This window comes from Enhydra lutris, unplaced genomic scaffold (assembly GCF_002288905.1).
Source record: "Enhydra lutris kenyoni isolate GAN:26980312 unplaced genomic scaffold, ASM228890v2 scaffoldscaffold35, whole genome shotgun sequence".
Lineage (NCBI taxonomy): Eukaryota > Metazoa > Chordata > Mammalia > Carnivora > Mustelidae > Enhydra > Enhydra lutris.
The window spans coordinates 4212115-4236268 of NW_019154119.1; the positions used below are offsets into that span (position 1 = coordinate 4212115).

Here is a 24154-nt window from a genome sequence, read left to right on the forward strand (position 1 = left end):
TGAAGTTTTAATAGACATGACAATGAGGGAGGGACAGGGAATTGCAAATCTTGACACAGTAATTTCAGCAAAGAGGAACTCTGAAATATGGACTGAACATGAAGAGGTATGAGGAAAAAAAATTATGCTCAAGAAAAAGGAGAAGCTGTTGGGGTCATTGGGTGTCTCAGGTACAAGATCTCCAAGGATAAGAACTTACATTTGAAGAATGGGATCTTTAATCAGTGGTAGTTCTGTTTCTATTGATGACAAGATTCAACATATAATAATGCAATGCAAATGGTGAGTTAAGTGGGGTAAAAAGGAGAGTTGAGGTTTTGATCCAATCCATGTGATTGTCAAAACCTTGGAGAGTAGTGAACATTAATGAATGAGGATCAGACCAGGTGATCAAGAGATACCAATAAAGAGGAAGAGGAGGGGAGTGTTGCAAGATGGTATGAGCCTCAGAAAAGCATGACTTCATAAAAGGGAAGAGAGATAATAGTCTGGAAATGGCAGTGAGGAGCAAAGAAAATAACTTTAGTTATTCCCTCACCCTGATGTAAATGGAATATGGGTAGTAAACTGAGAGAGAAATAGAGGAAAACAGCGTCCTGAGGGATCAGCCAAAAGGACAAAGAGCTAAGGGAATTTCCATTCAGAGAAGCTAGGCAGATCTGTGAGGGGCTTCCTGAGCACAAACAGGAAGGTCCCCAGCAGTGGAGGGATTTGAGGAGAAGAAGGGTGGGAGATTGGGTCAGATCAAGGATAAACAGCATTCTAGAGATGAGGATTTGGGTGGTAAAGGATGACAGGGAAGACCAGGTGGGTTGACAGGTGAGAGAGAAAATTGGCCTTTTTGGTCTTGGAGGAAGACAGGCAGTGAGTTCTAATTTGTGGTCTTTGAGACAGCGGAGCGTCTGCTTTAGCCTATTTATGGTGGAATGGGAGTATAAGGTTTAAAATTATTTGTCTTAAGAAATTATGTTCTACTGGACCCTGTCATATTCATGTATAGGATCAGTGGTAATTTTTACTCTTTTGCTTAAGTGACACTAGGACACACAGCAAAGCCTGTGTGGGTCCAAAGATGAGACATTTGACATGCCCTTATTCCATTAAAGAAATTCACACACTGTTGTATCTTTAGCAATGAGTTAATAGTGAGAAGAGTATTGGCCTCAGAATCTGAAGAAATGAGTTCTAGTCCTACCAGTGCCACTTGCTAGCTGTGTAACTGTCATTTAACCTCCAAATTTTGATTTTTTCATTTACAAAATGAAGCTGACAGTATCTATTCTGCCTTCTTTGCAGAGTCTTAGGGCGATTAAATGAGATCGCATATGTACAGAAGTGCTTTGTGAACTATTATGCACCATACAAATTTTTTTGTTGTTCTTATTAGTAGGGATCATCCTGAATCACCACAGTACTTTCAGTGCATTGAAGGTCACCACTGCTGACTTGGGATAATGATTGAGGAGGTACTATGCCTTAGAGACAAAGTGGAATCTGCCAATAGCCGAATTGGGGCTTATCACAGACCTCTATCCTCAAATTTCTCCATTGGGGCTTTGTCATTCTGGCCTTACTAACTAGTCCTCATTACTACAGACAGTGCTTCTAAAATTGAGTTTTACTGATGGCCCTTCTGATTCAGGATAGAGGTGGGTGATCCCCCTTACTGTTTAACAGGCTGAGAGAACGAGCACACTAAGGTTGGTTAGTGGTCATTACTAAGACTTGATGTTGCCTCCTCTTAATCAGAATGCTGCTTGTGTGTTCTTGACTCCTTTAGAATGGACATGAAATACTGTAGGTTTCAAATCCCTTTAAGTCATTTAATTTTTAAAATGTTTCTTATCTAATAAAGATATTTTAGTAATTTAGCTGAAAGTGGAGTTAAGTGAAAGTAAATACAGAATCTGTGGTATGATTTGGGGTTTGGATGACATGGTGTAGATAATTCGAAAAGAGGCAAGTCACTTAATCTTCTGAGTCTCAGAATTGGTCATCATTTTATCCATTTTACAAGAATGCTCTCAAGATCAAATGTAGGTATTATGTGTAAAAGCACTTTAAAGTGCTACACAGATGTTCAGAGTTTTTTGTTTTGGGGTTTTTTGGATGTTAAGTTTGAGGTGCTAATTTGCATTCTGCCAGGATTTTTTTTCATGACTAATAAAAATTTTTTGTATCACATTATTGAGCTGAGCTGTATTTTATCCATTGAATCTGTTTTAAGACCTGGCCTTTGGAAAAAACATTATATTCTTTCTTTAAGCAAAAAATCAGAATATAACATTACTTCCTGTCACTATTAGAGGTATTCCGTATTAGTGGTTTAAGTTCAGCGAGTTACATCTTCCATTTCTACCAGGATGGCAGAATAAGTACTCTCTCTGAGTAATGAGAACAGTAGAAATAGGTACTGGATTTAAAAATTTTTGTGAGTGCTTTGTTGAGCCATGTGGAGTGGAGGTACACTCAGGACTAAAACTAAGTAAACCAATCTTAAACCAAGTGGTCAAATTTAACATTACCAAAATGGCGCAAACCAGCATTATGTGTCTCCTGATACATTGCGCTGAAAGAAGCACATCACTGCTGTATTATTTTTGCCAAAAATAATTTCATCTAAGTGTAAGGAAATAAATTAGACACACCCAAATTGTAATTTGATCTATGAAACAGCTGACTGACCTGCACTCTAAAAATGTGAATCTCATAAAAGATGGAGGAAATCTTTATGATTTAAGGAGACCAAAGAGCCACTCCTAGAGGACACTAAAGAGTCATGACAGCGAAATGCAGTGTGTGACCCTTGATGAGATCGTGGGTATGGGAAAAAGCTATTATTGAGGACAGTATTCACGGTAATGGGGACATTTTTTAATATGAATTCTGTATTAAGTATTACTATGTGGCTGTGTTAAATGTCTGTAATTTAGTACTGGCATTGGGGTGGTAGTTATGTAGAATAGTGTTGAGGTATCTGGGGTGAAATCATCAGTGTCTGCAGAAGTTTTCAAAATAAAAAGAGAAAAATTTAGAGTTGCACAATGTCAAGTGTTTGTGAAAATGAAACATTAAGTATATTTTTAAGTTGTAAAGGTGCTAAGTAGATTAACCACCAGTAAATATCAACACTGGGAAACAGAGTGGTGGGGAGTAGTGTAAATTAACAGACTTCTCCTCAGTCGTATCAGGGGTCGATAGCTGTTCGCTGATTCATGAATGAAGATGTATTGATAGTAGCTAGGGTTTGTTAAGGGCTTTCTCTGGAACTGACACTGTTCTAAGATGTCTTACTTATTGAATCCTTACATTAACCCTGTGATGTAGGTCAGTATTATTCTTCTCCACATTTCACATAGGAGTAAGTTAAGACACAGAAGGTGCCCAAGGTTATACAGTTAGTAAGTGTAAGAGCAGAAATTAAACCTAGATTATTAGAATTTGACCATAAACGGTTATATTGGGGGGAAAAAGATGAAAATATATAAGCTAAGCTTTCACCTTAAGAAGCTAGAAAAAGACTAGTGTAATAAAGCAAAAATGGTAGAAGGAAATTAATGAAACAAAAGACATTAAATACAGGGAATCAAGAAAGCCAATATTTGACTCTTTTAAAGATTAATAAAATTAAACCTTTGGCAAGACTAATTTTAAAAGGAAAGAAGGTAGTAATAAAATTAGGAATGAAAAGGAAATAAAAATATATATGCTACAAACATTAGAAGAGCATGTGGGGGCACCTGGGTGGCTCATTTGGTTAAGCAACCAACTCTTGGTTTCAGTTCAGGTCATGATCTCAGGGTCTTGAGATAGAGCCCTGCAGCAGCCTGTGCACTCAGTGGGGAATCTACTTGTGGATTCTCTCTCCCTCTCCCCCTCAGTCTGCTGGTGCATGCTAAATGTAGATGAACAAATTACGACTTGCCAAAACTGACTCAAAATATAAAATATCTGGATAGCTCTATTGTTATAAAATATTTTAAATCTATAGTTTAAAATCTTTCCTAAAAGAGAAGCGCAGAGTCTTTACTGGAGGAACCAGTAAATCTAGTCTTACATAGCTATTTCTGTTGCCATTCAGCCTTTTGGCTAAGAGCAAGTGTAGTCTTACACAGCTGTTTCAAAATACAGAAAAGTGGGATTATTCCCAACTAATACAAAGCTATCAGAGACATATCAAAACATATAAGAACAATATGAGAAAAGATAATTATGGGCCAGTTTAATATAGAGGTGAAAATTCTAAAAAATATTAAAAAGACAAATGTAGAATTTATAAAAAAGGATAATCCGTAATGACCAAAAAAGTTGATTTATCTTAGTCATGCAAAGGTGATTTGACATACAAAAACATGTAATTTGCCCTATAAACAGATTAAAGGGGAAAAATGGTATGTTTATCTCATTAGAGGCAAAAAACATATGTGAGGGGCGCCTGGGTGGCTCAGTCGGTTAAGCAGCTGCCTTCAGCTCAGGTCATGATCCCAGGTCCTGGGATCGAGACCCACATCAGGCTCCCTGCTCAGCGGAGAGCCTGCTTCTCTCTCTCTCTCTCTCTCTCTACCCGCCTCTCTGCCTATTTGTGCTCTCTATCTCTCTGTCAAATAAATAAATAAAATCTTTTTATAAAAAAATGTGAGAAAATTTTAAATCCATTCATGATTAAAACATGAAAAACTTATTACCAAATTAAGAATAGAACTTCCTTAACCTGAAAAAGATCTGTCATTCTCTTAAGACTGCGACAGTATTGTCCACAAGTGCTGATTAATTTACTTGTCCTCAGTTAACTCATCTATTGAACAAGGGCCTCCTGGAGCAGTGACTTAATCCAGAGGAATGAGTCTAGTGATAGGAATTGCCAAGATTATTGCAGTCAGGCAGAGGAAGTTTCTGGCAAGCCTTAATAGTGCTCTTCAGGGGCACCTGGGTGGCTCAGTGGGTTAAAGCCTCTGCCTTCGGCTCAGGTCATGATCCCAGGGTCCTGGGATCCAGCCCCGCATCGGGCTCTCTGCTCAGCAGGGAGCCTGCTTCCTCCTCTCTCTCTCTGCTTGCCTCTCTGCCTACCTGTGATCTATGTCAAATAAATAAATAAAATCTTAAAAAAAAAATAGTGCTCTTCAAATCTTATTAATGTGTATGACTATTGTTTATGCATTCTCATTTGTTTAAGAAATATTAATTAAGTATCCACACAATACCAGACCCTTTTGGGTGGGGATACCTTGATGAAAGTCAGTCCTGCTGTCACGAAACTCAGTCCAGTGTTGGAGGGAACCATACAGTCAGAAGATGCTGATTATGATAGAGGAAGGCACAGGATGCCTTGGGGAGCATGGGCAGCTCATGAACTCAGACACTGCAGGAATGGGCTGGTAAAGGAAGACTTGAAACAGTATCTTACAGGACACGTTGGAGGGCTAATCTTGCAGCCGTAAGAAGATCAGATGTTAATTTGGCTCCTCTTTACTCTCTTTTAACCTTACAATTCTTTTTCTTTATGACCTCAGCCAATAATAATAGCTAAACTTACTATGAACTTGCTCTGTGTCCTCCAGCACTTTATAGGTACTAACCCATTTAATCCTCAACAGTATTGTGAGGCATGTACTAGAATTAACTGCATTTTACGGATGAGGAAACTGCAAGTAACTTTCCTGATGTTATTCAGCCCACCACTGACAGAGCCTGATTCAGACTGATGTTCCCAGAGTCCTTATCACTAAGCCAGACTGCTCCTCCATAGATTGTAACCACCATATCCTTCTGGTTTTCAGTAGAATTCAGAGAAAGGTGTGACCAAGAGAACTGTTGAAGCTGAGATTTGTGGAAACTTTGCTGAATGCAGTATTTATATTGTTATTGGCTTAAAGCTGCAAGTCTTGATCTCAGACACTTTGGATGTAGTCTTCAGACTTACACCCCATTGTACTCATCATATCTATCACTTAAATCAAGTTAAAAGGATCCACTTATAAGATACTTTATTTCTGGAAAGAAATTGAGTTTCTAGGGTTTGCGGGGAGGTTGTTTTGGAGGATTTTTTTGGTTTAGTTTTATTATTATGTGTGGGTAGATACCCCAAAACATTTTTTACCAAAACATTCTACCAAATATAGTTGACCCTTGAACCACATGGGTTAGGGGCGCCAATGCCCAATGGAGTTGAAAATCTGCATACAGCTTTTGACTTCCCCAAAATTTAACTACTAGTAGCCTACTATTGACCAGGCACCTAACCTATAACAGTGATTAATACATATGTTGTGTATTGTATGTATATCATACTATATTCTTAAAATTAAGCTAGAGAAAATAAAATTAAGAAAATCATAAGGAAAACCCATTTATGGTACTCTGTTGTATTTATTTTTAAAAATCTGTGTATGGGTGTGCACAAACAGTTCAACCCTGATTATTTGAGGGTCAGTTGTACTGTGGAAGGGTCCACCTTTGCCATGAAACCTCTTGATTATCTTAGGTTTCTGTGAGGGTTTTTTCGTTTGGTGTTTTTTCCTCTTCCTTAATCCAGTCTTTTTAAACTCTCTTGTTCAAGATTCTGTAGATAGCATGTAAAAGAAACTCATTTCAAATAGTTAAGCTCACAGGAGTTGTTACTGGAAGAGTCCCAGGACTGCTGAGTCCATACAAGTGCTACTAGGAAGGAGCAGTTCCTAGGCGTAGGAATGCAGTTGGGGGAGTCGGTTCCTTCAGGCCTCCCTCCCTCTGTCTCCAGTCTTTGCTTCCCTCTTTTCTGTATGGATTTCATTTCCACCCCAGTGGCGTCACTTGTTGGTGGGACAGCTCCAGATTTGTCTTATCCCAGTTTAATGAGTTTAGAGAAGAAAAGACCTCTTTCTCCCCTTTTCAGTCTATCTGAATCCCAGGAAAGGATTCTGGCTCAGCTTGGATCCATGTGTATGTCCTTTGGACCAGTCATTCTGGCCAGGGAGGTGAGGTGCTGTGATTGATTAGTTATGCCTAGATTAAATGACTGCACCTGAGTGGGAGTGGGTGGAATCTGAGTGGCAGATTAGGGTTGGGCAAGTGCTGTGGGAAAGGTGCTGTTAGAAGACGGAAGGAAAATGCTGAACAAGTAACCACAGGTTTCTGCTAAGGTGCTTATCTCTATCCCACATTTGGGGACTTTTCTCTGCTTTGAGATGTCAAGCTCTTTAAAGACAAAAACTTGAGAGCCAGCAGGCCCTGGATTTGATTCCCTGTGCATCTCTGTGACACCACGTAGAACTAGATGCTCAATAAGCAAGTATTTATTTCAATTCCTGTTTGCAGTACTTCTCATTATTTTGGGTTACTGTAGTCATGATTTTAGGTAGACATTATCTTTTCCATTTTTAGTTTCAGCTGTATTATTTAATAATTAACTAAACACAGAAGCAATTTAGTAATTGCTTCTGTGTTTAGTTCAGGACCTTACTGGATAAGTTATGGGTACTCAGTCAACCTACATATGTAAAAAATATGACTGAATAAAATTCCTCTTCAAATAATAAGCAGATTGTTTCCCCATGTTTTTTTAAAAGATTTGTTCATTTATTCGAGAGAGAGAGAGAGCAAGAGAGAGCGCATGCCATTGTGAGCAGGGGGAGGGGCAGATGGAGAGGGAGAGAGAGAATCTCAAGCAGATTCCAGGCTGAGCATGGAGACCGATGCAGGGCTCTGTTGCACAACCCCGAGATCATGACCTCAGCCAAAAGTAGGAGCTGGATGTTCAACTGACTAGGCTACCACCTTGTTTTCCCATGTTTTTAATGGATTGGGTTTTTTTTTTAATTGAAAATAAAGTATCAAATCAAAGATTTGGCTTATGAAGTTGGCTTATCTTTATTCCTTAGAAAAGAGTTAATACACAAGTACATGACTTTACCATATATTTGTCCTCAGTGGTTATAGGACTTAAATACTTGTATTCAGGACTTTTTAATCATCTAGATATTTTTTAAACTTTTACTCTTCTTACTTTAGTTTAACTTGCTTTCAGATTTTTGTCTCTTAATAAAATGGCCACATTAGTATATAAGACAAAAATATTTAAATCAATGGCATATTGACTTATTTTCATTTTCTCCTTAGGAACTGAGAGAAAGCTACAACACACAGCAGTTAGCACTTGAACAACTTCATAAAATCAAACGTGACAAGTTGAAGGAAATTGAAAGAAAACGGTCAGAGCTAATACAGAAAAAGAAACTAGAAGATGAGTCTATCAGGTAATACAGCTGATAAATTTAATATACTACTTTACTATTAGAATTCTAATTTTGTTGCCCGTATCTTAGTTTGACTATGAAAATTTAAGGGAAATAAAAGGATTATCCTTGGATGCTAATTAGAGTCTCAATTTTAGAAGTTCAGTTTTTCTTTTAGGGACTGAGATTATAGTAATCAATTTTATGTTCCACTGGTGAAAAATAGGGGGTTTGGAGTCAGACCTGGGCTAGACTTCTTGATCTACCACTTACTATTTGGATAACCTTGGTTAAGTCACTTTACCTTTTGAACCCCATTTCTCCACCTGAGAAATAGAAATATTGATGCATGCCTCATAAGTAAAAATAATGTAGCTAGCAAGCCAAGCACAAATGTCTTACATTCATCACTTCCGTCTCTCCATTGTAAATCTGTTAGTTTGCTGAAAGATCACAAAAACCAAATACCTTAATTTTATTAAGTGATAAGATGGGGTGATGAGATGGAGTATATAATGCCATGTTCATGCAGTTCTCTTTGTGCCACTGAGCTTATCAGTTGCCTCCATTTATAGCAAGAAGTAAGACAGTTGCAGAATCTGAGGCATTTGTGTAGAGACTCGGCATAATTTTTTTCTGTTGTGAGGTCTTGTTTCTAACATGTTCCTTAGCTGCAACCCCCTCCAAGTTCTCTAGCGTCAGAAATCAGTATAATTAACAAAAACTAAGGAGCCAGCTTTTCTTTGCCTTGGAGATAAGTAGACGAGTAATGCCCATGAAGGAGCTAACAGTTACTAGGAAGGCAAGAAAGACACATTACCATGTAGTATGCCTCTATTTTTAATAGCTTCAGAATAACCACTCCCAGCACACTTAATGAGTGGCCGCTGTTGACTGTGATGCAAGGACACTCTGGTTTTACTCCTTGTTCTTGATTTCTCATCATTCCAGTAGGAGTTGGAGACTGCCCAACAGATCTCTGTAGTACTCCTTATTCCGAGGCCCCTACTTTTGTGGCCACTAACAAGAAACACTAGAATAATGTAAAAGCAGAGACAGTGAAGTTCAAATTAAGAAGTCTTTTTTTTTTAACCACTTAACTGCCACTGAACATTGCGCAAGGGAATAGTACAGTAACTACATAGCTAGTCACTGTGTCAGAATTTTCTGCTGATATGTTGCAACTGTCTTGCTGTCTCTTCATCACCGCTCACAATTTTTTCTAGGCCAGAAAGCCATATTAATAATACACGTTTTCATTTCATTCATCCTCCTCACATATTATCCTGCTATAGAAGAGGAAAGAAATCAGAGCAGACACGCATGTTGAATCAGTCCAGAGCTGAGTCTTAGAAATAACAACTTGATTTCTTAGCCGTTTGCCTAGGAAGGCTCCCTCCTTGTCCCCCGCTGTTGGTTAGAGTCAGGTTTTCAGTGTAGGTTTGGCCTCCTTGCCCTTTGTCCAGCTTCTGAGGTATCTTCTGGCTCTGAACCGTTTCTCATGCACTGACACATAAGAAAGTTTATCAAAATTTAATTTCATATTCTTTTAACTCTCTAGCCTTTCTTTATCCCAGTAAACATGAGGTAAATACTCTGTGGTGTTTATAATCTCTAGGAATTCAAGTAGGGGCTAGATTAGGTCACCTTAGTGTGGAAGAACGTGGGAAAAGGCGATGGAGGAACTCACCAGGAAAAGGAATGGTGGCTGAGATGAAGAAAGCACCTCAGAGAAGCGTGGCCCTCAAAGGAGAGCCAGATGTCAGTCACAGAAAGTGCTGGAGGAAGCACTCTTTGCAGTGAGAGAGGGTATGGGAGGATTTGCAAAGGGTCAAGGGGAAGCTAATCATGGGATAATGAACCAGGAGTATGAGTATAAGACAGTCCAGGAATGAGGAAGAAAAGTGGCTGAGTAAGTGGGTCTGTAGTTTCAGGAATTATATGGGAATTGAGACATGGAATTAAGCCAAGATGTCTTCCTTGGTGGGGCATAGACCATCTTGCCCAGCTAGAAACCAAGCTGCAGCTGTTATCAAATGTCATAGAAGCACGTACGGAAGCGTGGACCTATAGGGGAACATGCCCTGCTCTCTAACAATGAAAAAGACTTCCAAAAGGGTAATATAGAAAGTAGGTAATCTGCCCAGAAGCATTTCCTGTTTCCACAGTAATGACCAAATCCTGAAAACAGGGGTTAGCTAGATAGTGGAAATAAGAGCTGAAATACAGTCCTTGTGAAAAATCTAAAGAGAAAGTAAGAAATCGGGAGAGAGAGGAAGAACATTTAGATATACCTTATGTATTTATTTTCTGAATAGTTACCCTTTCTTCTCAGCATTGGGAAGTTGGCTGACAGGAGGGAATTTAAGGGTATGGGAAATTGTCAGTCCTACTCCCCAGTTCATTTGTTTGACCAAGGGTCCTTTCCTGATTAATTGGTTTTCCCCTTCATCCATGATCCCCACTGTTTCTCCACACCCCATGCTAATGTCTTTGCTATATGATAAATACATAAGATTATATATAAATACATAGAAATATGTAATATTCCTAAAGTTTGTGAGGAATAAGATCTGATATTTTTATTTTGTTATTTTGCGTAACAAAAATTTTAGAACATTATGCAAAACTCTCTCTTTTTTTTTTATGTAAAGGAAAGCAAAGCAAGGAAAAGAAAACTTATGGAGAGAAAGTCTTAGAAAGGAGGAAGAAGAAAAACAAAAGCGACTCCAGGAAGAAAAAACACAAGAGAAAGTTCAAGAAGAGGAGCGGAAATTGGAGGAGAAGCAGTGTAAGGATAAGGATAAAAATAATAGATTTGATTTTTCTGAGACAGAACAATGAAAGCAATAAGAATAAAAAGATTATGATGAAAAGCAAAAAAAAAAAAAATTTAAACAGTTGTTAACCTTTGAGTCAGAAAAAAACTTTTTCTAAATTAAACTTGGAGAAGTGCATAGGCTTTATTAAAACGGACTGAGGGTAGAAGTCTTAAAACAACTTGCAGAAAAGAAGAGGATCATAATCATTGAGTAGCTATGAACAGACCCTGGCATGGTTTTCATAATTGAAGTAAACAGTTGTAGTTTATTCAACCAGTGTTAACTAAACTGTTTATTTTAATGATACAACAGTAAAATTTTAAGTCTTTGCATATTGAAATTTTCTCAGAAGGTATGTTTTGTTCATGATACAGCTCGGTATCCATTCCTAAGATACTTTACATACTACTGTATTTCTTTTGGTTATACAAATATTTGAATCCTTATTGATGATACATGTGTTGAAATTTCTGTAAGCCAAAGCATTTATTCTGCAAATAAAGTTAAGTATTTTTAATCTTATTAAGGGTAGTGTATCTGTGAGCTCTTCTGCTTTTCTTTTAGAACCATACTGGTTAATCGACAGCTCTTTCTTCACTGAACCCTGTTCACTGCTAACCTCATCTGTGACCTCTCTCTCTGCCTCTTCTTCCCTGTTACATCCTGAGTGCCACAGAACAAACCTCGCTGCTTGGCCTCCTTGCGCTTTGCACGGCTTAGCTGCCACCACTCCTCTGCCTTCCCCGACGTCCCTGCGCGTGGCACACCCTGCAAGTCATGGCTTTGTTTCATTGCCTCCTACTTTACTGAAGATGAACGTCCTTGTTTGCTTTTATATCGATTCTGTGACTATACAAGATATTTAAATCCTAACAAGCCTGTGTCAAATGGATTTTCATTTTACTATTTGATGTTCAGGTTTTTTTCCTTTTGATTTTACAAGTTCTTTATATTGAGTCATAAAGATGTATGTACATGAAAGTAGCAAATAATGACCATTATCTTCTCTCTAGGTGAGCCAGCTAGTGCTTTGGTAAATTATAAAGCATTGTATCGCTTTGAAGCCAGGAGCCATGATGAGATGAGTTTTAATTCTGGGGATATAATACAGGTAGGAAACTATTTTTTTTTGTTCACGAATAAGCTTAATACAATGAAATGTATAACTTTCTATAATAATAATGATTATAATTTCACGTAGTGATTTATCATTTAGAGAGCATATCTTTATCTGATTTGGTTCTAACAACTTCCTGCACAGTTGCGCATTATCACTGCCATATTCTAGGTAAGGCAGCTTAGACTTACACCATAGGTAACAGTCAGCAGGCCAGTGACGGAGTGGGTTGCAAGTATATGTCTTTGATTTTCAAATCCTGTGTTCTTTACACTGTGCCATTGCTTCACATCGTAAAAGGTGATGCTGATTTTGTTAATAAATTACCAGTGAAATTTGGGGAAGCTGATTATTTTCTGGCAACATTAAAAGAATTGAAGGAGGCAGGTTCTGTAGCTCTAATTAGATGCAGTCCCTTGTTCCTAGAAACAAAAGCCCTTTGGATATAGTCACAAACCACAGAAAATGGATGAATAAGGGAAGATGCAGGGAATAGCACTAGATACAGCTGTTGTGACATAATGGAAAGAATACAGGCTTTAGAAGCATACTAACTTGGGTTTTAGTCTCTGCTTCAGTTTTCTTCTTAATAAATTAAGGCACTATTACCTGGACTACCAAGCCGGTGCCTGCTTTCATTTTTTCCCTGCATGGTCACCAGTTTGGTGTATTTTATCTGTTACGTAGCAAATATTTAGTGATACTTGGCATAGGGTTTACTAGAACATCTGTTCAAACACTCGAGATGGTCCCCATTCTTTCTGTTACCGTTGCCACCACTGACAGTGCCACAGTCTGGTGGCCTTCCTCATCCTCCACCTGTTGATGATGATGATTTTGGTCCAGAAATGAAGCCTATGTGGTCAGGAGCCCACTTATAGTTATGCTTATATCTTTTATTTACTCTGTCAACAAATATTTTTTGAGGGCTGTGCTAGGCTAGGAATATAGTGAACAAGGCACGGTCTCTACCCTTAAACAGCTGATAGTCCGATGAGAAAGACAGATGTTCTAATGCAGTTGAGGGAGGAACGTGGTGGGAAGCCATCAGCTCTACGGCAGACCTCGCCCGTGGTCATCACGCCAGCCTGGTGGCAGTGACAACGGGAACATTGAGTTAGCTAGAGTTTCTCGACTGTGTTCTGTGCTGAATCACTGATGTAAAGAATGAGTCATGTGTTACAGGTGCCTGATTTGAACACCTTAGTTGATAACAGTGTCATTCACTAAGAGAGGAAGATCAGAAGGAGGGAATTGGAGTAAGAGTTACAATGAGTTTAATTTGGGGTGAGTTTCAGATTTCTAGGCAGCAGGTGGATACACCTCTGGCTATCCAGAGATATAGAGAGCTCTCAGGCAGAGATAGAGGAGGCCAGTTTGAGTGTTATCATTATGTTGTAATGGTAATTGACATGAGTGTAGAGGATGATTGATGATGTAATCCCCAAGAGACATGAACACTGGAGGTATTATTAGAGGAAGGGGAGCCTTAAAAGAAACAACGAGAGGTAGGAAAAAGCCAGGAGGGTAGTTTAGCAGGAGGGAATTTTGAGAAGAGTGGTCTGGGTCTGCATGTCAAATAAGATGGGACTAAAAAAAATAACCATTAGATTAACAGTATCACAACTATTGTTAACCTGGAGGAAAACAGTATTAGTTGAATGGAGTGGTGGGGAAGAAGCCAGATTTTAGTGACCTGAACAAACTGGAAGGGAGGAAGAGGAGACAGTGAATATACAAAATTCTTTGAAGAAGCTTGGCTTTTGAAAGTTGGAAGGGAGAGAAAATGATAGTGAGGTGTATAGGTTGAGGTAAGTTGTTCTGTTTTATGGTTTTTTGGTGTTTGTTTTTTTTTAACTTGGCTGAAGCTTGAGCAAGTTCAAATAATGATAGAGAAGATCTGCAGAGAGGGAAAGGATTAATGATACTGGATTTAGTAAAGTGCACAACTGTATATTTACAGCTCAAATGATTTGTGCACATGTGTGGATCTGTGAAACTACCACTCAGATCAACATATAGAACACAGAACACTCAGGAAGGCACCCCATGTCTCCCTGGCAGACCTCTCTATTCTGACTAGTAGATGTAGATGAGGAAGATTCTTGGTAAGGCTAGAAGGCTTGGAATCTAGAGCACAGGAGGAGAGAATAGTGGAAGGACTAGATACTTCTTAGGGATTAGAGGACTGAAAGAAAGGGTGGATGGGATTATTAAAAATGCATTTTGCTGAGTTAGAAGGTGAGCTCAGATCTGAGGGTTTCCCTATCCTTGGTAAGATAGGAGGCAAGGTCTAATCAACTTAATGGATGACGGTAGCAGAAGAGGTTTGTTTGAAAGTGAAAAAGATTACAAATTCTACTGAGCCCTGGCAACATTTTCCATGACAACCTATTTTTCTAGTGTTCATACGGAATAATGCTGTTTTTGAAGTAATAATTTCCATTAACCTGTGCGAACTATATAAAAATTTCTAGTTTAATTCTCTGTGTAAATTGCCAAGTAAAAATTAATCGGAGCTATAAATAACAGATATGAAATTGGTTAAAATTGACCCCTGACAAAGCAAACTTGGTCTAATTCTAAAGATTAAATGAATGGGCCTTTTCTTTTTCTTCTTTTTTTTTCAAAGATTTTATTTATTGACAGATAGAGATCACAAGTAGGCAGAGAGCAGGCAGAGAGAGAGAGAGGAGGAAGCAGGCTCCCTGCTGAGCAGAGAGCCCGATGTGGGGCTCGATCCCAGCACCCTGGGATCAAGACCCAAGCTGAAGGCAGAGGCTTTAACCCACTGAGCCACCAAGGCACCCCGAATGGGCCTTTTCTTCTTGGAACGGTAGAAAATATTAGGAAAAAATATTAAAGAAAGTAGACTTTTAACAGTTTGTAGAAAAAGGAGGAAGTTGGTATTCGAATGCCAGTATTCATAACTGTCAGTGATCCGTGCTTTGAGACCAGCATTTAAATCAGATAAATTGCTGAGCATGCTACTTTAGGTTGCATACTTCCTTGGGGTCTGTTACGTTCTTGTCTTCAGTTTTAGTGCTCTGGATTGGCTATTTTAAAGTAGTCTTAATCTAGATCTACAGGATGATACTTCAGCAGGGGTTTCTTTTGTTCTGTTTCAGTACACCATTTTATAGTTACTACACAGCTGTGCTAGCTATGCTAGAACTAATGAGTGTGTTTAGCAAGCAAGGTTGCAGGATACAAGATCAATATACGAGCACAAACGTTCATGGTTTTATTTGTAATAGCCAAAAGCTGGAAACCACTCAAATGTCCATCACTAGGTGTAAGCATTTAAACAAAAATTGTGGTACATCTATACAATGTAACATTACTCAGCAATTAAAGGGAGGAAAAAAATGAAACTATAAACCACCTATGTGTGTTACCAGTTGAAAAATAGTATTCAGAACTCTTAGAGAGTTCAAGAAGACTGTCAGAGGAACAGAAAAGACTAAGCAAAACAAAAATTAATGATTAACTTCAGGATAATAACAAGTTTGCAAGAAAGTAAGTGTAATTATCAGAATAGTGCATAATTCAGATGTGAAAATTTATTTACAGTCATAATAATGTAAACATTAAATATAATTTAACCAAAAATTTTGAGATAGCAGTATTGATAGAATAAGAAGATGTAGTAAAAGACAGTTAAATGTTGATTTTCCATTATCAAAAGCCAATAGAAAATTGAAACATTCAAGAAATAGTAGTATAAATACGTTATTTAGAAGTAAAGAAGGTAATACAGAAGAAACAGATGAAAATGGCAAGTTACTATGAGGAGTGGAAATCAGGGCATAATGAGTGACAGGGTCTTCTATCATAAACCATGTGGAATGCTGTTTGTTTTTGTAAACTATTTTCATATTTAACTTGGATGGAATTAAAAATTAAATTTTAAAAAGGCACTTTGTCAGTCATTAGAGATAGTGAGTGACCTATTAATTTGTAGAAAATGGCATCAACTCTTTAGTTCAATGGGCTTAATTCTGAAAATGCGGCTACTATACAGTAGTCTGCATTTCCTTCCTTTGTAAATCCATGGCATCCTAACCATTGTTAACCCTTGTTTTTGTTTCCATAGGTTGATGAAAAAACCATAGGAGAACCTGGTTGGCTTTATGGTAGTTTTCAAGGAAATTTTGGCTGGTTTCCATGCAACTACGTAGAAAAAATGCCATCAGGTGAAAAATCTGTGTCTCCTAAGAAGGCCTTACTTCCCCCTACAGTATCTGTATCTGCTACCTCAACTTCCTCTGAGTAAGTTTTTGCGAACAGTGGAGTTTATGCATTTTTTTGGTAATGTATAAATACTTAATAGGTATTTGTGTCAGCGTGCTACGTAATCATAATCTAATCTGTGCTGGGCTCTCCAAGAGTACCTTTTGTTCCAAATTTCATACTGGAATTTAATAAATAAAAATGTAGGACAGTACTTTGTTCATGAATTTTTTTCCCACAAATTGTGTTTAAACACAAAGTAAATTATATACAAGCTGATAAATTTGTAGTACTTCACTAGATTTTAAATGATTAACTGTACTTATATCGAAGTGTTGTATTTACAGATCACTTTCTTCAAATCAACCAGCATCAGTGACTGATTATCAAAATGTATCTTTTACAAACCTAACTGTTAATACATCATGGCAGAAAAAGTCAGCTTTTACTCGTACTGTGTCCCCTGGATCTGTATCACCGATTCATGGACAGGTGTGTATTTTTAATTTTGTGTGCTTTATCCTTTTTTTTTTCCTTTTTGAAAGATTTATTTATTTATTAGAAAGAGAGAGAGGAAGAGAGAGAGAGCACACACAAGTGGGGGAAAGAGCAGAGGGAGAGAAACTCGGACTCCGTGCTGAGTGCGGAGCCCAACACAGCGTTCAGTCACACAACCCTGAGATCATGACCTGAGCCAAAACCAAGAGTTGGACGCTCAACTGACAGAGCCACCCAGGCGCCCCTGTGTTCTTTATTCTTTGACATTGCTTCTATTCACATAAAATAGAATGAAGATTTTTTACAAAGGCATCATTTACTCTTAATCAGAGTTTGTAGCATTTGGTTTCTATTCTTACTATCCACGTGTGATGTAAAGAAATTATTACTTAGACGTTTCCCAGTGATTCATTTTCATAGCATCCAGTTATTACTAGTTAAGGTTTCTAAGCTCAAAATGTCATTGTTATAAGTCTGATTATATTATTCTTAATTCATAGTTGCTGTAAGAAGTTTTTTGGGCTTGGGAGGTTTTGGTTTTTTGTTCTTAAAAAAGTTATTTGTGTGGGAACTATGTTATGTATATTTATCCTCTGATCTAGATGTGACCATTACATCTAACTGTTACATCTAAATTGCAGATCAAGCATTTTTACATGAACATTATTGAAAAGAAAGCACAGACTTCATCACAATAGAGTCCAGAGATATGCCTTCACTCAAAAAAATGCTTATTATGTGACCATTGGTTCCAGGCATCTCATTATGTGCTAGAAATTTAATGGGAAAAAATCCCTGCTGTTAAGAAGTCATAATCTAATGAGACAGACACAGAAATAAATAATTGTAGGGGCGCCTGGGTGGCTCAGTCGGTCAAGTGTCTGCCTTCGATTCAGGCCATGATTTCCAAGCCCTGGGAACAAGCCCACCTTTGGGCTCCCTACTCAGTGGGGAGTCTGCTTCTTCCCTCTCCCTTTGCCCCCACCCTGCTGCTTGCTTGTGGTCTCTCTCAACTGAATAAATAAATCTTTAAAATCTTTTTTAAAAAAGAAATAAATAATTGTAAATTATGAGAAGTATTGTCATAAAGATATTCTGCAAAGTCTTGAGGTATATACAGCTGAGACAGATCTCATTCAGTCTGTGGAAATTGGAGCACGGTTCACAATGAGCCAGGTGTTTGAGTGGGAAGGTGAAGATAAGCAAGATTGTAGCAAACAGAGAAAGAACGTTATTCCTGTGAAAAAATAAGTTGGGGAAGATCAGTGAGGCATGTTAACACAAAGAGTTTGCAGGATGAGAATTATTTATAGTGTGGCCAGAGTACAGGATTTGTGGAGAAAGGGTCAGGAAGTGCAGTTAGAGGTAGAGGTATGTTTGTGAAATGTTTGGTACAGTGCCCAGCAGCTTGGCAGTGGGCAGCCCCTGAAAGTTTCTAAGAGGTATGTATTTTAGAAACCTAACCCCACCAGTAGTATAGGGACTAGATGAGTGGAAGGAAGCGAAGGAAGGAGATTAAGAAAGGAAGGGTGCTGCAGTAGCTGGGGAGCGAGAGGATGACGTGAACCCATGCCACAGGAGAGAAAACATGGAGAAGAGGAAATGGATTTCCCTTCTATACATTTTCAGGATCTTTAGCTTGAGTAATGGGAAGGAAGGTGATGGCATTGTCTTTGGTGGGCATTGCAAGAGGAGTGGGTTCCGTGGGTTCCAAAAATGCATCCCACACCTGCAACTTAGGTATCTGGTTTAGAGACAACGTGGTGGGAAGGCCGCATAAGCAGAGTCTGACTTACAAGACTGGAGCTCAGGAGATAAAGTTATAATTAAGATATATATTTGAGGAAGCCACTCTGCCTTTGGGCTTCAGGTCATGATCCCAGTGGGATCGAGTCCCACCTCCGGCTCCTTGCTCAGTGGGGAGCCCGCTTCTCCCCTCTGCCTGCAACTCCCCCTGCTTGTGCTCTCTTTCTCTCTCTCTCCCTGACAAATAAGTAAATAAAATCTTTTTTTTTTTTTTTTTTTTTTTTTAAGATTTGAGAAGGCATAGACATAAATAAGATAATTTAGGGAAGTCATGTGGGAACAGGCAAGGAAAGGGCCTGGACCAAAGATGGAATCCATCAAGCACCAGAGAGTGAGTTTTCTGAAGGACAGGGGTGTAAGCAATGTCAGCACTGTTCAGACATCAGGGAAGATATGGGTTTGGAAGAAGCTTTTTGTGCTTTGATGTTATCAGTGACCTTGTCAAGAAGAGGTTCAGTAGTGTGGTGGGTGCAGAACCTAAATTGAAATGGATTGAGTTCCTGTCTTTAAGGAATTTAGAAGTAGAAATTAAGTAGAGAGGTGGCGAGATTAGCTATTTTAGGGAGGCACTTCATGATGTTACAAAATATTTTTGGAAAATGGAGGGTATAGTAGAAGATTTAGAGCATAGGTAAAGAGATGAGCCTTATCAACAAAACACTCCTTCCTCCAAGAGGAGCAAGGAAAGGAGAATGAGTAAGAATACCAGGAGGAAGTTGGGGAGCGAAAGCTAAGAAGTGGAGGGAGGAGAACACAGCCTATCTGTATTGGTTAGTAGCGTGACCTTTGACCTGTGGTGACCGCAGGGAGGGGGTGTCAGGAACTAGAGGATAGGAAGGGCTGTAGTAGCTCTTTGCACTTGTTCCATGATGTCAGCTTGATGGATTTATGAAAACATTTCTTGAGTGTCCAGTGTTTCTCCTCCAATCTAGTATTCCTTCATGCCAAGATGTTTCCTTGAATGGTAGGTGTTCAGTCTTTAACAAACAGAAGGCTATTCAAATGTTCCGTCATCTATCATTTTAAATCGGTTGATAGATAAAGGTTATCTTAAGTCACCACCACACCAAACTTGTCTCTGTTTAAACAGTTAATAAGTTATATATTAGGAAAAAGAAATCACGGTTACTTTTTTTTTTTTTTTTAATTTTGTGGTTTTGTATTCACAGGGACAGGTTGTAGAAAACCTAAAGGCACAGGCCCTTTGTTCTTGGACTGCAAAGAAAGATAACCACTTGAACTTCTCAAAACATGATATTATTACTGTCTTGGAGCAGCAAGAAAATTGGTGGTTTGGGGAGGTACATGGAGGAAGAGGATGGTTTCCAAAATCTTATGTCAAAATCATCCCTGGGAGTGAAGTCAAGCGGGAAGAGTAAGCATTTTGTGTTTCCATGAGATGTGGATGTTGGTGTTCTCCCTAGTGAGTCCACCGTAGAATGTAAAACATTTACGCTTGAGTTTGACCATCAGGAGGGCAATTCCTGGAGTGAAAAAAGTGCACTTCAGATATTTATACCAGTTTTAGAATATCTTTTATTCTAGTTATTTCAGATTCCTAAAATTCTCAAAGTGCTTAAAATTTGAGATCTGTTGTTTTCTTTGTGCTATCAGGTCAGTTAGAGAAGTTCTTTTTCATTTCCTTTAGAGCATTTCTTCCTTGTTTATTTTGCATTGTCAGTTTTTAAATAAAGGTCTACTTTGCCCGAGTGGAGGGCTTGCAGTTTCTGGGCCTCCAGAATTCCTTGAAGATCACACCTCTCTAACTGCTCAGAAGAGACTGGGCTATAGTTACGCATTATCTTACCCATATCCCTTACTAGAGCATACGCTCCAGGAGGACAGGGTCCATGTCTTTTGTTTGTTTGTTTTTCAGTTTTTCCCTGCCTCATGTCATCTTGGTGCACACTAGCTTCTCAGTCATGTTAGCTCAGTGAATAAGCAGAGGAGTCAGTGAACGAACAGTCAGTTGAATCCATTTTCAGAGAACAGCAAGTGAAAATTAGACAAGGTCTCTGGCCTTTATTTCCCAGTGCAGAGGAGTCAGATCATCAGACATATTTAAGATGTTTAAGAAATAAGTACTCTAATGTAGCAATGGGCAGCTGTCTCTTGTGTTTTTCATGGAAATTGATCTAAATAGAAAAGTGATCTGATTGAACGAAAGAGACAGGTCTTTGGAAATCAAGAGGCTTGAGTTCGGATTCTGCTATTTTTTTTGTCAGGCTGTATAGAATTACCTACTTTGCAGTTTTCTAATTGATGAGATGAAAAAAGTAAATTAATCTTTAAAAACCTTCTCAGTGCGGAGACTCTTTGTAGGAATTTTTAGTTCAAATGCAGAAATTTACTCTTCAGACTGACATGGAATTTTAGACTTAAAATTGTGTAAGTGATAACAATTCAGAGCTGACGGGTGCATATTGGCACTGAGCTGGGCCCTTGATAGGAATTATCTATTTAAACACCATAAAATTTTATGGAGTAGAAGACATAAGTGCAAAGACAGTAAGTTTAAATGCTTTTCCCCCCTAACTTTTCATTCAGTTACTGACCTTTTCTAGCAGATAAGGCATGCAACTTAAAAGCCTGCAGTAATGGAGAGATCATGCCTTAAACAAGGCAGTCTCTTAAGCTGTGACCGTGAGCTGTAGTAAGTTTCCAGTCTGTTCCCTGAGAACTGCCTTACTGTATAATTTCCTCAAGGGTCCTGGGGAGCACTGGTACATCCTACAGATGTCTAGTTCTTAAGTACGACAGTCTTCCACATTTTTAAAGACAGTTTCTTGGGTTAAATTAGAAATTAAAGCTTTACTGTTTCTGAAATATAAAAATAAAGTTCTATGCTCAAAACAAATATTAAAATTAATATATTATGTTCTTCTTGTTTCTCCCTATACCAAGCCAAGCCCCCTGTGTGCTTTACTAAATTACTGTCCATTTACCAAAGCACTGTGTCTTTTAAATTCCTCTAGAAAGGCAAAGTATCTCACACTTTAAAAAACTATTTATAAATCGTGTTGAAATTACTTCATTAAAAAATTTAGAGGTTTATAACTAGGCCCTTCTTAGTCCCCTAACGATTTTGTGTTATGAGAATATTTCTAGCCTGTGTACTGAGACAATATTTAAATTAATTTTAGAAAGCCCTAAAAGAAAGTACTGCAAACACCTGCTGATCACCTTTCTTGGTTTTTGTTTGTTGATGTCTTTGTTTCATTATTTTTTAAAATCTGTTTGTGTATTTATTTGGCAGACCAGAAGCTTTGTATGCAGCTATAAACAAGAAACCTACCTCTGCGGCCTCTACCGTTGGAGATGGTGAGTTTTTGGCAAGTTGTAAATTAAATGGGAGTCAGATTAGCTATTGACTCATTATCTGACTTCCCACAGTTGTTATTTGCCTTGTTTCCATGTCTTCGCTGTTAAAGTAGGCTTAGAAGAACCTGCCCCTTAGCTATTTCATATGAATATTGAGAATATAGAAAACATACGGCACTTTTAGAAAATCAGTACTATAAAAATTCAGCATAGACTCAATAAGATCATAAATGAAAAATGTTACAGTGAGATAGCATGAAGGTTTTTGTTTTCCTGTTATTTTAGATATCCAGTTTAGGCGATTTTAATACATTTACTTACAAACTGCATTTTAATTACAGTGTATCATATAAATCATTAAGTAGGATTTGAAATCAAGGTACACTTTATCATAATTATTACAAAGAAATTTTTTTCTATAGCCCTTTGGGCTGACTAATAACTTATTTTTTTATTTCAATGTACTAAAAAATGAAAGATTATCCACCCTAAGTTTCTGACATTTATTTAACACTTACATAGCTTTATAAATGAATGATGTACGTCCCCTGTAAAATGAGTTGAATAGTAGAAGTACATTTTATGTTTACATTACTGCTCAAGAAGATTAGCTTAATGATAAATTAAACCATTTATTCAGTATCTACTATGTTAAAGTTTCTGTGCTAAAGCCTGAAAAATACAAGGATGAATAAAACACAGTTTCCCAAGTCCTCACAGTAGACTGGGGAGTATAGGCAAACCACTGTAAGAAATTCTGTAATGAGTACATAGAACTGAATTTTGAGTAGGACCTATGAATCCACAGACAAGGCAGTGTTGGATCATCTTAAGCAAGGAGTAGAATTTCGCATAGTGACAAGGGAAGAGAAAGCTCTTGTGGACGGAGGGAAAGTTAAGAGCCAGGGCATGGCTGTGAAAGGTTAGGGAGCTCAGATCACCAGCCAGACTGGACCCATACATAGGCTCACTGTGGAATGAGTGCTGTGAAGTGAGTCTAGGAAGGGAGGAAGGAGTGTTTGGGGAAGACCTTGCTAATTGCAGCATACCTAAACCTTGTAAGCATTTTTGGTTTTGTTAAATCACCCAGTAATACTGGGAACATGAACAGTAAGTAGGTTGTAGATGGTGTTCCTAGTCATTTCTAGTTTATGATGTACAGATGAAATTCCATGTTGACAAATAAAATTAACTGGAAACTAAGAGAGACTTCTACAACCAGGTCATTGACTGTTTATTCTAAGTAGCAGTAATGACAGGGATGGAAACCAAAGCCAATATATTTTCCCAAAGAAGCCAGTATATATTGAGCATCTACTCTGTGCCAAGCACTGTGCTAGGAGCCAGGTCACTGTGGTAGAACTTGGCTACTGGTACTGATGTCAGCTGAATATTGGGCATTTCCATAACGATATATAAAAGAATTAGAAAAGAACTTAGCATATTAAAATATAATTTGTGTAAGGAAATTGAAAAACTATTTTCATATCTTAACTCTGTAGAGATACTTCTACCTATTTGTGTTTTTGGATTCTCTGTGATAAGACGGTGGTGATGATGATGCTACAGTAGGGAAAAGAAGAAACCCTATGATAAAGCTTTATGTTAAATAATCTTTTTCTAGAAATTATTAAATAATTGCCTCTTTCTTTTTTCTACTTTAATATCTTTTTACATTTGGTTTCCTACTTACAAGGTCTTTTTTAGTTAATTTACACAAGGTTTGGAGATTAACATAATCTTCTTCTTTCTATAATCTGACAACCAAAATTCATTTCTTTTTGTTTTGTTTCCTACAGAGTATATTGCACTTTATTCATATTCAAGTGTAGAACCTGGAGATTTGACTTTCATTGAAGGTGAAGAAATATTGGTGACCCAGAAAGATGGAGAGTGGTGGACAGGAAGCATTGGAGATAGAACTGGAATTTTTCCGTCAAATTATGTCAAGCCAAAAGATCAAGAGGTAGAGTTATTTTGATACAGAAACAAAATTATTCCATTCTTGTGTATTGAGATTCATACTGAAAATAGAGACCCATGTATAGACAAGCTTTGGTTTTAAGGAGACCACTGAAGGTGGTACCAGTTAAATAGAATTTATTGTGGGGATCCTGTTAGATAAGAGGGACAGGATTTCATGAAAT

The 24154-nt window shown here is 38.0% G+C and overlaps 1 protein-coding gene across 3 annotated transcripts in view; it reads left to right on the plus strand.

The window, feature by feature from the left end:
- Positions 1-24154, plus strand: part of LOC111154052 (intersectin 2) — a 110299-nt gene that overhangs the window by 37762 nt on the left and 48383 nt on the right. For all 3 annotated transcript variants that reach the window (XM_022513411.1, XM_022513410.1, XM_022513409.1), the window contains 8 exons: positions 8095-8231; positions 10865-11001; positions 12046-12143; positions 16246-16421; positions 16730-16874; positions 19856-20061; positions 21943-22007; positions 23807-23973. In XM_022513411.1, coding sequence (XP_022369119.1) covers positions 8095-8231; positions 10865-11001; positions 12046-12143; positions 16246-16421; positions 16730-16874; positions 19856-20061; positions 21943-22007; positions 23807-23973 — 1131 coding nt within the window. The remainder of the gene's footprint in view (positions 1-8094; positions 8232-10864; positions 11002-12045; positions 12144-16245; positions 16422-16729; positions 16875-19855; positions 20062-21942; positions 22008-23806; positions 23974-24154) is intronic.